We start from the raw sequence: 16,705 nt of genomic DNA on the forward strand, positions 1-16,705 counted from the left end.
GCATCATCCCTAAAGAACACATTAACCAAGTAAGTCTCAAAAGCAGAGGAGGTGCACAGAGTGCCCGGCTTATGCCTTTTGCTGGGTATTTGTGCCAATAGAGAGGCTGGGAATACGAAGGGTTGTAATTTTCAGCTGATGAACCTGCAACCAACAATATGCAGACACTATGACATGGTTCACTGGGAGACAGAAGTTCCTTAGGGCATCTGAACAAGCTGACTGCTCTTGGCCAAGCAGCCCTGATCAAGGAGTACTAGAAGGTAGTTCTTCGGCCTCATGAACCTAAGATATATTTTGCTTTGGCAAGAAGAAACTATGCAAGTTTCCCAGATAAGGAGCAATACTGAAATTTCACAAGGAAAACATTCAGTGCCCTGATCCATGTTTATGAGTATGAATTTCTGTTTATACTCTGTTGGTAAACATGCTTACAGAGACCTACAGAGCATTCTGTGCCTATATGTATTGTGTGCACACACACACACAATCACATTGATGCCTACTTTCACCACTCCAGTGTGAATATAATTTGGCTGAATAACTAGAGTTATTTTGAGGTTTGGTTTAGTTTTATGCTGAAAACATGAGTCTGTTTTTCCAAACAAAAGCACAGCTTTAAAAGCAGCTGGGGCCCTCCTCAGAGCTGGAGAGACTCCAAAGTGGCATGTGCAAGTAAATAAGCAAGAAAAGCGTAGGTGTCCTGGGCTTGGGATGCAAGCTGTTGTGGGAAGACTCCCCAGCTGCCGTGCCAGCTGTGCCTGGTTGGGATGGGAGACAGCAGCAGAAGAGCTCCCTCTTAAAAGTTCAACTTATGATCTGTTCCCGCCTCCTTTTTTTTTTTTTTTTTTTTTTTTTTTTTTTTTTTTTTTTTTCCCCTTCCTTCCTATTTGTTCTCCCCCTCTTCTTTGCTGTCAGGAAGTTTTCCTTGCAAAAAGGACACATAAATCCTGAGGCGTGAAGCTTCCCCAAGAGTCAGTGGGGCCAGGATATTATTCCAAGCACCAAAAAAGTGAAGAGAATGAAGGAAAAGCATACACTTGTGCTGCCTCCTCCTCCCAGCAGCCAGCCTGACAGGCACAGCCAAGGAAGGGCAATGAAGCTCAGGTGGCTTCACCAGCGCATGTTAGGAAGAACAGGAGAGAAGAAGAGTGAAAGAGGTCCTTTTGCTGCTGCAATCAGGCAGAGAACTGATACTGCTTTCATCTTAAGCAGAAAAATTGTGCATACTGCTATGGTGAATCAATTCTTATTTTTTGGTGTAGGTATAGTATTATGTTCTTTTCTGTAGGTAGTTTGAGGCCCTCCCTAGGTGTTTTTTTCCCACATTTTTAGGGGGCAAACAGCAGAGTTCTGCGCTGCTGAATGGGGAGAATACTGCTAAGCTTCTTGCAGAGCTTCCACATGAGGCTTGCTGCTTAAAGGATTTGGGGAAAGTAGACTGTTCTGACTTCAGGGGCTGTTCAGAGCCCTGTGCAATGCTGTATGCAGAGCACGGAGCTTGAGAGATGACCTAAAAGACAAATAAGTGACTGTAACTTACAGGGATCTGCTTATGCCAAGTAAGTTTCTTTTAGCTGTGGCTCCACCAGAAATGAGATTTACTGCATCACGTTATTCTAAAAGCTTGCACCTGCCCATTTAGCCCTAAACATTTCATGTGCTTGTCTTCATGAATAACTGCTGTTACATTAAGGAAGGAAGGAAGTCTGTTTTCAGTGTGTCTGGTATTGGCATGTTATTGATCCTCATTTGCTGCACTGTAATTCTGCCTTCTGGGATGCCTTCATAAAATAAGCTGACATAGTTCCAGAAAAGAAATGTCACATAAGCAATAGGAAGAAAATGGTTGCTATTGTAAGGCGGATACCTAGTTCTCTGCATTCAGAGTTGAATTAATTCAAGCACTTTTATGTCTGAAAATGTAAGATCCTGAAGTTAGGAACCAAAGTTACACTTAGCTGCTCAAATTAAATTTAAGTAAATGATCTTCAGGAATGTTAAGTTTTTTGTTATCTGGACTATTTTGTTAGCATTACTGTTAGTACATATAAGTACTCAAGACTGCTGGGAGGAGAAAAGGTGCTGTTTATTGTTTTTCCCCAGTCAGACCTGAAACTGATAAACCTTAAACCCTTAAAGCATTAAGCTCCAAATCAGGCAGCCCTAAACCTTGGGGCTGAGCTTGCCAAGCCATAGTCACCTGCAGGATCAGGCCCCTAATGAGGACATTTAAATCTGAAAGAATTCTGCATCCTCCTGGTTCTTTGGAGCACCCAAGGTCGCAGAAGGATGGCAACCAGTCAAGTCCCTGCAGCCTGTAGGTGTTGTAGCCTGTATGCTCACCTCTGTAGCTTTTTCGTCCCTATGTGATCTTTCCCTAGAAGAAAATCCCCTTGGCCTGTCAACAGTGACTGTGGAAATTCCCTGTGAATTTCTGAGGTTTCATTTGTACACTTTACAGTCTCCTTTCCTTCTCTGTTAGGAAACAGAGCACATGAAAACTTAGCACTCCAAAGCATTAGGCAGTAATGAAAGTAGCCCCGAAATTTTATTTGAATTTGATTGCTAAGAGAGAGAGAAGCAACGCCGACAGATTCAGCAGCGTTAGCAGCTAACTTTGGAATAGTCTCCACTGGTGGAAAGGGAGCATTTTCCATGCCCGTATTTGCCAAAACTATTTGCTCGACTTTGAAACCTTCCCACATGCCTCGACACAGATGGGTAAAAGGATTGTTTTTCCTTTTTGAGTCACAGTGTTTGTGGACTGCCGTTCCTGCCAAAGAATTTCTCCGAAGCTTCTCGAAAGGCTGTGTCTCCCTCTGAAGCAGACCTTTTCTGTCTGTGCTTCTTGCAGGAGCACATGTGGAGCTCTCAGCTGTTTTCTCCCACATTATGGTATAGTGATTTCTAAGAACAGCAGCATTAAACTCGCCTACCTTGCAGCATGCTCCTGTAGGCTGTGTCCGCAATAGCATAGATGTGGGGTGGCATTTCGTGCCTCTTCTTTCCCTTGTACATGTCAATAATCTTCTCTGAATAAATGGGCAGCTGTTTGTATGGATTTATCACGACACAGAAGAGACCTGAATAAGTCTGTAAGAAAAATCAAATAAAAATGGGAATCAATATTGCATACCACCTCTATCTTGGGAAACACAGGCATCAGCTGCATTGAGCTATAACAGCATTTTAGCAAATAACACTTTCTTTTGTATATCACTTTTAGTGTGACAAATGAGGCAGTAATTTTTGGCTGTATGTGTATGGATGCAATTTCCAAGTGCACAAATAATTATTTCTAATAAGCAAACTGTCAGAAAGCATGTGAATTTAGCTGCCTATAGAAACACCATGCTTTAATTTCATGTTGCAGGTTTCTTTTTACTTTAGTTATTTCCAGTACATAGTGAATCACCTTTATTTGTGATGACATAACTCTAATGTTTCATAATATTTTTATATGTGCATTTGCATACTGGAATTCATTCTTTACTCAGGCAGGTGTCAACTTTTCTAAGTCTTAAATAATAAACTTGGTTTGATGTTACAGAGTCATTTTTAAAAAGATGATGTGACCACCATATAGCAGTGATGATTGAAGTGAGTCCTTGAAAAAAATTACTCAAGTTCCTAATAGACGTTTTATTAGAATCGTTCTATGCTTTCACTATGTAACTATTTCTGTAAGAGATTCAAGGAAAAATGTTTTATATTTAAGGTTTACTGAAGGTATTCATATAAAAATATGTATGTAAACAAGCAAGAACAATAGCTACCAGTTGATAGCTGTTCATCCAGCTGTTCATCCTGTTAATTTTTTAAAATTTTCCTTTATTTCAGGAAGCTCCAGCTATTGAACTGGGAACAGAAGTAATAGCACCTGATAATAGATGATGACCCACATCACAGTTACCAAAAGTAAGTCATTTTCAAGGGTTTAATAAATAAACACAAAAATTATTAATAATAAAAATAAAAAGTGAAATTATAGCTGCAGCCTTTAAGCCAGCTATTAATTTTAAAACCATGCCAGCCTGGGAAAAGAAAAAAAAATAGTGAAAAAGGTGTTCTTTATAACTTAGACATAAGTTGTTGGTATTCCCCCGCTGCATGAGTGAGTGCTTCGTGGTGCCCAGCTGCTGCCTTGCCCTAACCTTGGGGCTGTGTCAAAGGATGGCTCGAGCCACCTTGGCTCCCCCATTAGGAACCAGGGCAGCGCAGGACTGTAAAATGCCATCTCGGAGGCTTGGATCTGGGCACAGGGATTTCCCTTTCCTGACCATATTAGGAAATGGCACAACACAGTCTCGGCACAGCCTGAGCACTTTATATGGTATTCAGCAAACAGGGCGAGAGCATCCATCAGCTCCTAGCAGTGAGGAGCAGGTTGGGTGCTCCTTGCTGGGCAGGAGAACGTCTGGTGTGCTTTGGCTGTTGATGAGGGCTTCTCACGCCTTTTACAGGTTGTGATTTCATATCTATCTGCTCAAGTGAGATAACTAGAAAATGGAGTTCAAGATCTCCTTCAGCTCTTGATATCCCCAAGCTAAAAACTTTGCTATGGAAGGTAGATCATTACTGTGCTGGCTTTTCATTAACACCAGAGCTTAGGATGAAACTCTGTGCTAATCATGTTGAAATTAACTTCATTGCTGCAGGAATGACGTGGTTGAAAAGGGCTATACTCTTTCTATCAGAATAACCAAAAGGCCCTAAAGGGAAGGATAATAATGCCTTTTTTATTCAGTAGTAATAGATTTACTGTATATGCTCAGCTAATAATTCCGAAGTAAGTAAAATAATGAGAGGAAATTTCTGATTCAGAAAATTACTTAGGCCTCACTTCCCTGATATTTATAGACATTTTCCTGACTTTCATCATGCAGAGTCCAAATGCCCCTGCATAGCTATTTATTTGCACTTGTAAGAGCTAATTTGGAGGCACAAGAATCAGATTACTAAAGGGAAATAGCCTGAGCTGACAAAGTTCAGGAATCCCCGTTTCTGACTGGCCTGTGACTGATACCTTCTCTCACCTGAGGGCAGTTAACCAAGACTTTGTGGTTTCACTACTCATAGTTCTAGGTATCTACTTTGCAAAGATTTGGGGAAAACAGATTAATGTATGCAGTATTTTGAAGGCAAGGAAGCCGGTTGGCTAAGCATGGGCTTTAAAGTGGTGAATTCGAAGTTTCTGTGCTTTGGATTATTCTTCTGGGGTACGGTCCTTCCCAGGAGGGGGGCATGCCATCATGTCCCTCCTGGAGGATCTGAGGGCAGGACCTGATTTGAAGTATTTTAGGGATAGTGTCTGCACAGGAATGCTGTCTCTTGAACAGCCACCACTGATTGGTATTTAAGGGAGATTGATGCAAATACACGTCTATGTTGTAAATGTCTAAATTTGGGCAGAAGAATCCTGCCACTGGCTCCAACATACATATATAATTTTCTGTAGGCAAGAAACCATTCTGCACTGTTGAGCAAAGACTGAATGAGTAGTGCCTATGAATGCAGGTACAAGAAACTTGATTCTTCATGCAAATCCATTGAAGCTAAGATTCTATTTTATTTATGTTTATACCATCATTTTTAGTCGAATTTCTGCATGGACAAGGCAGGTTGTGTTTGTTTTAAACAACGTGAAACATGAGTTTTCCTTTCTTTAAGCAAATCTGATGAAGAAAAAGGCCAGAGTGTTCTTCCAGTCTATGGTCAGTCTGAAGTACTGTACTCAGTCTTTTCTATTTAGTAATGTTTAAATGCAAGAGTATATAATTTATTTTTTTTTCCAAGTATATAATTTATTTATTTATTTTTTCCATCTAGGTTGGCTTTTTTTCCTGTAGTGTAATGGGGAATCCTTGCTTGCATCAGTGATGCTCTGAAGGGAAGAATATTAAGGTCATGTTTTCCTTGTATGTGTGGGACTCCAAGGCAAGCAAGGTTGGCAGTGCTTGGCAAAGGGAGGAGATAGTGGTTTACAGTTAGTTTTGCAAATGGATAACAGAGCCAAAACTTCTATTTGGTTTTAGGGCTTTTTAAAAAACAAACAAAAAAAAAACTCAAAAGGTGTGACATATAACAGTGTCTAGCAGGGCAGTTCTGTGTAAGGCTGAACATTTTTAAAGCAGCTTTAGGTTTCCTGAAAATACTAAGAATTTTTAATAGAGTGAAAGTAATTTCTTTATAACTGTTAATTAACCACCATCTTAAAATGTGGTCTCTGGAGAGAGAGACTAATTTCAGGTACACTTCAAGTTTGGACTCAATGAAAACAAATTTTAAAACAGTGGATGGTGCAATTAAATTAACTCCCTCTTCATGCAGAAAGTGGAAATATCTAGTCAGTGTTGTTTAATACAAACAAATACCATCCCCCACCTTTTATCACTCTAAACAGCTAGTAATTATTTTTAAATCTTGAAACAGCACAAAGTATTTACAGACAAATTCCATTTTAGTAATTAATGCCTTGTGCTCTAATATAATAATAATGTAGAGCTCCCTCTGTTCACCTGCAAACATAGAATCCAATAAACTCATATCTGAAAGTGTGGAAAGTCTAGCTTCTTTCAGGCATCTTGATGATGTGCATTTTAGTACATTCTTGCAGGAAAGATTTTGAGCTCTAGGTCTTTTAAGTTGTGCATACAAATGGTTTCATTGTTGTAGTATATATAACTATCTTATTTTCTGCTTCATTTCCTACCTTCCAAGTTAGCATTCCTCATATTAAAGAGAACTCTACTTCTGCCTCCAAAACCACGTTACTTAAGCTTTGTGTTTTCTTTCGTTCACCAGTGGTCTGTCATGCAAGTAAAATTTCCATAGATTTGAAACTATTGATTACTTTCTCTACAATGTAGCACAGGGATTCAAAAGTCAAAGGTAACAGCTAAGCTCCATTGAAACTTCTGTGCTCTCTTACTGTGCAGTTTGTAACTATTGGCACAGCTGGGCTACAGGGTTGTTAATAGTAAAATACGCTGGTGTTAACACACTTGTCTGGATTGGAAGACAGAAGAATCTTGGCCCTAAATCCCATTAATGAGAGGAGATTGCAGTTTGACCAGGCTTGTCTGATCTGTAAGTTGACCAACAAGGAGAAAAAAAATCTATGTTGTAGCAGATGTGTCTTTCATTCAGTATTGCATTGAAGGATAGGAGTACCCAGCTGGATTCTGGTGGGATTACTCACTCAAACATGAGGTTTTACTCAAGAACTCACCAAACCAGTACTTTTCAGATATCTTTTAGTGGGAGTTTTGGATGAGAAAAGAGTATGTGGCATGGCTGCATGTTGTAATTGTAAGTTACTGCTGGAGCATATGAACTGGAAACTTCTGAGGTTTCCATTCAAGTCATTGAAAAGCCCCTACTGATCTTCAGAGCATGAGGACTGAGGTGGTGTTTAACTATCAGTGGGTACTCTCCAAGCTGACATCATAATTTCACAATTAGCAAGCTTTGGGGAAGAAACCTTCATGTGTTTTAATTTAGTTGAATAAAGAAGCAATTATTAAAGAGGCAGAATAGTAATGGGGAATAAAGTCAATGAGATACATTTTTGGTTTGGGGTCCTGTTGCTGAGGCAGGTGTACTTGCATGGCCATGTTACACCAGTACTGTATTCCTGACAGCAGCTGGGATCTACCTTGTTTGTGACAGGACGTGGTAGCATGCAATAAGAAATATGTGCATTTGTCTCTACTTACATAAATTAAACCTGAGAAGTATCTCTCCCTTAGATTGTGCAGCACTGAAGCTTCATTGAGGCAGGTCAGCTCTGCCATATCCTCCACTTTGGAGAACTTTGGCGGGTTCATCTTCTGGATGTCATCTTTGCTCAGTGTCACTTTCTTTCCATTTTCCGTCAGTTCAACTGTCACCTCATCCCCTTTCTCTTCCTTGATACTTGCTGCTTCAAATCCATGTTTCTCTGATGGAACCCAAACCAATCTCTTCGCTGACCAGTCAGCCTGGGCAAGTGGGTTATTAATGAAGTTTTTGTCCACAAAGAGGAATTTCTCATCATCGCTGAGAGCTTTTTGAGCCATTTTGACTCAGTAGTCACCTGTTAAGGAAGCAAAATACTCTGCTTTAAAAGGGAGGTAAATATGGAGGTGGTCCAGGCAATTTGGTATTTGTCAAATCTGTGCCAAAGCCCTGTAGGTCCTGTGTCATATCCTACATTTCCATGCAGATATTTTGGGGTGCCAGATTAGATACCTTAGAGAAACTGTGCTTAGATACATGAGTCCCACTCTTTTGTTACCGTGTCTGAAATCAAAACCTTCAGAGCACTAAAACAAATGAGGACTCCTGAGCTTATTATCTTTGTTTTGTTTGTATGGTACTGAAGATCAGAGAGAAAAGTAAGGCATAATTAGCATCTACGTAATTAGACTGTCAGGATTGTACCAAGGCTACCATCTGAACAGTTCCCTGCAGCTTCATCTCTTGCCCATCACTAAGCTAATTGAATTCATATATATTCACTAAGTTAATTGAATTCAGATATATTCAAAATTTATCATTGCCCAAATACTGTTGGGTGTGTACCACAATATCAGTATAATGAAATAATTAGTAGAAGAATAGTTCCCAGGCTGTGTTCCAGAAAGAACAGAAATGAACTTTTCCTGTGAAGGACTATTTCTAGTCTCTCTAATATCATTTCACTTGGAGAAGATTAAGAGAAAATCAAAGGAAAAAAAAATAATGTTTGAAAGCAGACTCAGAGGAAACAAAACAAAACCCAACCAAAATAAAACCAACCATTGCTATCAGTAGTGCTCATGAAGAAGAAGTAATTTAGAATTATTTTCTTTCTGTAGCTCAGACAATGAGAGCTGATCATTTTTGAAGGAGTAATGTCCACCCCGTGAGAGACGGGGAAAAGAAATACAAGTTATTAGATATTTGGACTTGGATAAAATTGCTGGATGTATCCACTCTGCAGGTGAGAGTAAGAAGAAGGTTTTGGCTGCTTTGTGCTGTGTTGGGAGGGAGGCAACTTCTTTCCTGCACTGGCCATTGGAAGTCATGATGCTGCTGCAGCAGCTGGGCTGATAACACTGGAGTGTTCCTACATGTGGGACACACAGCCCTCAGTGAGAAAAGGGGAAAAACAGAGGTCTTGTGGTTTGCCACAGGGCAGGAAAAGCATGGTGCTAGTCAGGAAACCTGCTGTGCAGCAGAGCAGAGGGCAGCTGTGGAAAGTGGGGAAGAGTATGGCTGAGAAAAACATCACCAGGAGACAGAGGCTGTTTCATTTCCTTATTGAGAGTGAATTTAATATTTACAGTATTCAGACAAACACAAATCTTGAGGGACTTTGGAGAAAATGCTAAAGATGTCTGCAATCAACCCATAAGCAGAATGATATTTGTAAAGACCCAGCTCTGTGGTATGTGGACAAATGGACACCCTGTACTCTGGGAGTATCAGAGAGTGATTTCCAAGTATTTGTCCCCAGAGCCTTTCCACAGATTCATATTTTTTGCAAGGCCAGGCTGTGTGAGGAGATCTGAGAGAGAATCATGGATCATGCAGAAGGTGACCTAAAGCTTAAAAACAAAACTAGGATTTTAGAGGCGTCTGAGAGGGTTAGCCGATATCCCTGTGGAAATCAGAAGCCCTGACTCTTTAAACTCCCTTGACAATGCTCTCATGTAAAAAACTCCATCTTTTCTTTAAATATGATTTCTCTAGAGCCACCTAGTCGGAAAACCTCCAAGAGGAAATTTTACTCAGGTCATTGATGGGCACACGATGTAGGTGGTAAGGTGGGTAAACGGGAGGCAGATCCTAACAGCTTGGTTCTGTGCATCGCCACTTGCCCATGCACGGCGTTCTCTGCTGTCAAGTCCCTGCGAGGGAGCTCTGCAAGATGTGGCCCTTTGCAGGCTCCCAGGGGATTCTTGGAAGAGAGCTCCAAGAGGAAACTATTTGACCTCTGTGTGGATTAAGGCAGAAAATGTTCCCTCCTTGCCAAGAGGGCTGGTAGAGCCGCACAGTTCCAATAATGGAGATGGTATTCTCTTCTGCAGAGCTTTCCAGCTGGCGGCTGCAGGGTGAAGCTGGCTGGACAGAGCTGCAGCTCCAAGAGCAGGCTTTGGGGAGCAGCAGGAGCCTGCCACGGCCTGCTGCAGTAGCAGTGGGCAAGGCACGTTCTCCGCCCCATGCCACAGCAGCACATAAGGAACTGCTGCGGAGGGGTGGGAGGATTTTGGGTTGCCGTAGGGCCAGAAGAGAGAGCTATGTAGTCATCCTGAAAGCCTGGAGCCTGCTGCCTTTGGCTAAGTGCCAAGTGGCAGCACATCCAAACTGATTGGAATTTGGTATTGCTGCCACCAAAAACTAGACTGAACTGCAGAGCTGGGTTTCACGGAGTGAGCATCTTGCTACTTTGAGGCTGCCCAAAAATTATGGTGGTGGAAATCATTCTGAATGCTTACCTTAAAAACCCAACTGAAGATGAAACCTGCTACAAAGCACATCACCAGTGGGACAACCCAACAGTTCTTTGCTGTTTTGTTGCCCAGGGACCAAAAGAGAGTTCCGTTTCTTGTTACATCCTATATCCAACACAAAGCTTTACAATCATCCTCTGCAGGTCCAGCATGATACCGAGAGCTGGTCTGCCTGTATTCTGTTAGGTTCTTCCTGTGAGTAGAAATTTTTGCATCTTGTTGTGGTTAAAATTGGTCTTTTTGAAAATGAGGTGAGGTTGTAGTGCCTAAGAGGTGGAACAAACTGAGAAGCTTGGAAAAGAGTCTTTATTCCTAGATCTAAGCACTATATTTGTTCATAGTACAATACGATCCTGTGGATACTAGTTTAAACATGGTAAGAACAGACCTTCTACAAGAAACAAGGAATATCTATCCAGTCTGAGCCACGTAACTCCTCTGAAACATAATGAGGAGAAAACATGGATTTTTCTAAAAAGTTTTCATGAATGATCACCTGGAGTCTGAGGATGACATTTGAGTAGTAGCTGAGTACAGCTGTAGTAACAAAGGAAATTCAGTTATAAAGGGTTTCTAGATAGAAGGGGTAGAAGATGGGCCCCAAAGACTCGACTGGATTTGTCCTAGAGAGGTGCTGGGCATTTAACTAATGGGCTGCTGAAGTTTCTGAATCAAACTCAGAAGTAAACCTGCTGGACCATCTCTGATCTAGGCTGCACTGCACTCCAGCACATGGCTGATGCTGGAGACGTGGTCCAAGGGGAAAGACTCATGACTGTCCATTGGGAACATTCCCTGAGGTGGCAAAACTGAGCCCTTAGCCAGACCCTGGGTTTCATCCATAGGGCTGGCTAAGAGAAATGGAGGCTAATACCAGTGGAAAGCTGTGATTAGAGGTTCTCATCCATTACTTCAGATAAATCTTAGCCCAAATCATCTGAGTAAGAGCAAAGCCTGTTCTGTACTCAAAGCTGAGCTGCCCTGAAGAAGGGAGGAAGAAAAGCAATGGCAAAAATAATACTGACATGAAGTTTCTTGCCTCAGAAATATGACACATTACACCAAGTGCTGGATGCATTTGCTATACTTGCCTAAATTCCAAATGTGCACATATGCAGGGCCATGCATACTTCCATAGGTTATTTTCTATTCCACTTTCTACTGCCCTGCTGCAGATATATCCTGCTGATTTCCACTGTCCTTTCCCCTATAATGTCAGTAACAGAAGTTGAATGCCGTCTTTACAATTAGTTTTTCCTGAGTATATTATTCCAAGGACAAAGTATAAATATCTCCAGGAAGTGCACTTTAATTAAAAGGTTATTGGCCATGCAGAATTGCCTCCTGGGTTAGAGCTCAAAGGGAATGCTTTTGCCCTTATGAGAATATAAAGGACACTTCTCCCTTCCTCTGCAGGATGTGAATGTCAGTATAAAAGCTTATCACAGCTGTGCAGGGAAGGGTTATTAGAACAGAGGAACATATAACCAAGCATGTGAATTATTTTCAGGAATTATTTTGGGGAAGGGGAATAAATAAATAAATAAATTCTAGGCATGAATCCTGATCTTTTGACCTTTCTTTGTGACCTGGCTCCCCAGCACAGTTAGTTTTGTCATGAGCACTGTTAGAAATCCCTTATAGCCTGTTGCTTCTTCTTGCTGGCTACTGGGACCACCCCTCAAATTCCTTCTGTCATCACAGACAATTTGATCTGAACATGAAGTTGTTGTCAGTACTATTTTATTAATGCTGTTCAGCCAGGGAAGAGGGAAAGTCTGTATTTTAAGAGAGAACATTTTTAGTAATTTCACAGGGCTGGTTTTTAATACATTCTCTATGCACTTTAATCAACTTGTCTGCAAGTGACTTGGCCTCCTATCAGGTGTGCTCATCTCTGTTAATGCAAGTCAATACAGAACTATGATAAGAAACTTGATATGTCCAGAGAAATTGGTCCACATCATTATGTTATAAAATGAAAGAAAAAAAATGAAAAAAAAAAAAAAAAGACTTGAACTGCATTCTGTGGGGATAGATTCCTCCCTCTGGAAGATACTAGCTATTTTGAATAGCCTCAAATGTCATTCTGTGAAGTAAATCAGATTCTGCAATTAGAATCATAAATAATCTATATTTTAGCTGGACTACGCACAAGTTGGAAAGCTACCTTTTGCTCTTTGCTTCTTCTAAAATTAACATACTTGAAAGAAAAGCCAAGAGATTTGCAACTACTAATTCTCAGTGAGTTATAAAGAGCCTGGATGCCCTGCGTACATCTATGCATGCTTCCATATATGGCCATGTTCTCCTCAATACTCGCTGTTCCGCAAAAATGTAATGATAACAAATTCAAAACAAATACCTTTTAGGGACTAGTGTGTCAATTGCAAATGAGATAATAAAAATCATTGTTTACATCTAAGCGAATGCAGCCAGAGGAGTATCATGCAGTAATTGAAGGGACTTCTTAGTTAAGTGCTTTGCCCTCCGGGGTTTCATCCTGTTAGCCTCTGTTAGTGGTTTATGGGAATGGAGAGCTTTGGGGGTTTGGAAAGTGGGACCGGGCACAGCATCTTCTTGCAAGCTGCCTGCCAGGGCAAAACTTTAATAGAAAGAGAAGGTGGGCTTGCTTGTAAACAAGTGTATTTCAGAAAAGATTTCATTGAGATGTATATGTTATATAATAATGATGAAACTTCTGATTTCCCTTGTATTTAAAATGTTTTTTTTCTTCATTATAAGCATATATGTACACCTCTCACGTACATATCCACGTGTGTGTGCATACACATATATAAATATGTATGTGAGAGTAGCCAGTGAACTTCTGGGATGACACTGAAGCTGTTTTCTATACTGCCATCTACTGTCGTTTTACTTTACTCACAACATTTTGTTCAAGTTAGAAGTTCACTTCTTTATTTTCCCTTTAAAAAGGGCATAAGTTGCATTTGAAATCACTTAAATTAGTCTAGGTCAGTGAATTAATCAGATTAATTCGCTTAAAAATTATTTCCAGCATATTAAAATGCACAAATATAATAGGTATTTTTGTAAAAATGTTTCCATTTCTTCTCCTAGTTTTTAAGTATTTTTCCTGTTTAAAGACCAGAAAACTGGAAGGCTAATTACATTATTTGGTTTACTTTCATTAAGCTGCTCAGGAAATGCACTGTAAAAGCAGAAATGCTTAAAGAAGATCAGCTGCTCAGGCTAGCAGGTTTTTTCCATACCGAATGCTCCCTATGATGCATCCTTGCAGCACGTACCTGCTGCAGCCCGGCAGCGTGGCACCTTGCGGGCTGCCTCGCTGCTGGCTCAGAGCGTGACCACTGCTCCCCAGCCAGCACCTTCAAGGCTCAATTCAGCCACAGCAGTCTTAGAAGTAACTAAGGACCAAGCTGGATCATCAACATGCACTGCCTCTTGCACATTTTAAATAGAACCCCATTAGTAATATACAGGATAAACCATTTGAGCATGTCTGGTAGATCTATTTCTAATTTGTATGCTCTCTGCAGGTTCACTCACTGAAGGACTTTGCAGAGTAACACCATCCTTGCTGCCCTACTCCATCCCAGCATGGTGAGCCCCCAGCCCCATTCCCAGCAGGGATGTGCTGCCCCCCCACCCCAGTACTCACAGGCGTCCGATTAAGGCAGGGAGGGAACTGGAGAGTCAGGAACCTGTACAGCCACCAGCCGGGACAGTCCAAGTCCTCGCCGCCTTCTCAACCTCCCTATATAGAGGAGGAGAATCTTGTCAGTGGGGAGGGGCCCTGTAAACCACGTCCTGCTGGAAAATCCTCCCAGTACCTGGGTTAAAAAACCCAGCCTCAGCCAAGGAGCTCATTCCCAGCGGGGCCTACCCCAGGGCTGCTGCCCCTGTCCCCAGTTGCCCTTCAGCAAAGCTGGGTCTGGCATCCCTGGCTTTCCGGAAGGCATCGGGGGTACCCCTAAACCTCAAGTTTGGAGCTTCTGCTTGTTTCTGGGGGTGCAACTCTTTGGCCAGACAGACCTTTTAATTCCTTCCTGCCTCGGCAGCATCCTTGCCCCTTGTGCCCCTGTCCCACATGCAAAGGGCAGATCCCGGTCCCATGGGGCACAGGAGGTTTCCCACCCACTGTCAGTGCCTTTTCTTGGAACTGTGGAAGATGTGTTCCTGAGTTGAGGAGCTGCTTGGTGGAGGGGAGTTATTCCTAACACAGCAGGGTCTATGGGTGTTTGTGTGACATTCAGAGCTTGGGGCTGGTGTCAGCCTCCTTTGCCCCTGGGGAGAAAGAGGGATGTTTCCCAGCTCCCCAGCACATTTGCCAAAGTTTCTTTTGCCAGCCTGTGCTCAGCTCAGTTCCCGAGAAAGCACTGTAAATACTTTTTCATATATAAGAAATACCTCCCTCTGTCCATAAAAGGAAGAAGAGAAGTGATAAATAGCTGAGGGGGAGCAGTCGCTGGGATGCAGTGGAAAGAGCAGGCAGCAGGCACTGCGTGCCGGGGGGGAGAGGAGGACAGGGTGTGTGGAGCCAGACCTGCCAGGGCTAGGGAGGGATCTGGTCCTCATCAAATCTCCCTCACACCCCCGAAACCTTCAGTCGCCAGCTGTCCCCCCTCCTCCCGCTGCGAGTAGCCAACAGCCTTGTGCAGTGAGACCTGTGGATGGAGACATCCCAAAAAGGGAAAGCTAGGATCCTCTAGGAATTCCCATCAACGTGCCAAACACAAAATACCGAAACAACCCCCTCTCAGCACCAGGCTAAATATGGTGTATACCCAAAGGATCAGAGCACAGTCCTGGGTGAAATAATTTCTCTTGACATCAACAATCCGGTCTTCTCTGAAAAATAAGCCCTCCTGAGGAAGATGGATGAGAATTATATTGGCCTTGGCATCCTAGGAAAATACCTCTGAGGGAAGGCTGAGCTGAAAACCTCGGGTGTCACTCGTGGAAGTCCCAGTGCTTGCAGGTGTGACGGAACAACAGACCCTGCTTCTAGCACTGGCCAGTGGTGAACAAAACTGATTAAACAGGAGAGAGGGGAAGTGCATCAGTGCTCCTTCCCCACTACGTTGCAGAAGTACCAGCTATGGACATCATGAGAAGCCTCAGCTGGAGAAGACTCAGTTTGCTAACCCAGTTGTGTTTCCAGTAGTGTGCTCAAGTGGAGGGGCAGTGTTCACTGCCTTGCGAGGCGTGGGGCTGCCCCGCAGCCTGGCAAAGCCCTGACAGGTTTGGAAAGGCAGCAGGGTCGTGTCAGACTGATGCACATGTGACTGTGTTGGAAGGAAGCCAGGGGAAATGATATCCAGGATGTCAATCCAAGAACCTCACCCTTGTTAGCAGAAAGCTCCTCACTGCAGAGTTGGCCCTGTTGTATTTGCAGTTTCTGTGTTGCAAGCTTAGCTTTTAAATAGGAGTATAATGAATAGAAAATACTGAAATGCAAGGGGATCCCCTGAAAATTATGATCATTTCAGCATTCGTCAAAGTTATCCTAAGAAGCTCCTTCTAAACCCACGCAGCTGTTTCACAAAACCAGATGCATTTTAATAGTAGCTTAAAAAGGAGTGGAAATTATTCCTGCCGCTGCGCAAACCACTGCATGTGCACACGCAGGCTCGCTGCCTGAGTAGTATGTTTAGCAGAGGCAGTGGTGGAGGATGATATATGATGTGACATTAAACTGAGCTGCAAACTAAAAAAATATTACTGCTGGGACTGAAACAGTTGCAGTTTCAAGCCAGGTGGGGTAGGAACTGATAAGCATAGGCCTGGCCTTCATCCTTCACTTAAAAGTCAGCGTAAGAATATAGTAATGAAATAGCCTGGTTGGAGTTTCCCAAGTGCTGCAGTAGTTTTTAAACCTTTTAAAAATTGCATCAGAATGAAAGCTGTGCAGTTCCAGTGGATGATGCTTTTGTGACAGCAAAATAAGCTTTACTTAACTCCTCCTCCTAATTTATTTATTTTAATTGCTTTTCTAGAAAAAAATAAGCCTGCTCTTAAATATCTCCATGCTGAATTCGCACAGTAAATATTATACTCAGAAAAAAAGGGGACTCAAGAAGGAATGAGTTTTTCAGCTACGTCAACACTGTGTAAACTGAGTACAACGGAGGAAAAAAAGAAAAGCCTGTGTGATGATGCGTTAGTTTCTTAAATAATGTGTCAGGTAAGCATTTTTGTTTAACAATTATTTTATCAAAATTTATCAACCATATTTC

At 42.1% G+C, this 16,705-nt stretch overlaps 1 protein-coding gene and 1 long non-coding RNA gene across 5 annotated transcripts in view; one reads left to right on the forward strand and one right to left on the reverse strand.

Annotated features, from left to right (window-relative positions):
• MYH11 (myosin heavy chain 11) overlaps positions 1–14,242 on the reverse strand; it is a 60,152-nt gene extending 45,910 nt beyond the window's left edge. For all 4 annotated transcript variants that reach the window (XM_068699126.1, XM_068699125.1, XM_068699128.1 and 1 more), the window contains exons 1-3: positions 14,128–14,242; positions 7,722–8,080; positions 2,940–3,096 (exon numbers count right to left, since the gene is read on the reverse strand). In XM_068699126.1, coding sequence (XP_068555227.1) covers positions 2,940–3,096; positions 7,722–8,063 — 499 coding nt within the window. In that variant the 5' untranslated portion in view covers positions 8,064–8,080; positions 14,128–14,242. The remainder of the gene's footprint in view (positions 1–2,939; positions 3,097–7,721; positions 8,081–14,127) is intronic.
• LOC137864720 (uncharacterized) lies at positions 1,093–16,450 on the forward strand. Its single transcript, XR_011101604.1, has 4 exons — positions 1,093–1,261; positions 3,844–3,921; positions 14,006–14,069; positions 15,378–16,450. It is a non-coding gene; the product is annotated as an uncharacterized lncRNA (long non-coding RNA).
• Positions 16,451–16,705: the final 255 nt, after the last annotated feature.

Source organism: Anas acuta, chromosome 15 (genome assembly GCF_963932015.1).
Source record: "Anas acuta chromosome 15, bAnaAcu1.1, whole genome shotgun sequence".
Classification (NCBI taxonomy): domain Eukaryota; kingdom Metazoa; phylum Chordata; class Aves; order Anseriformes; family Anatidae; genus Anas; species Anas acuta.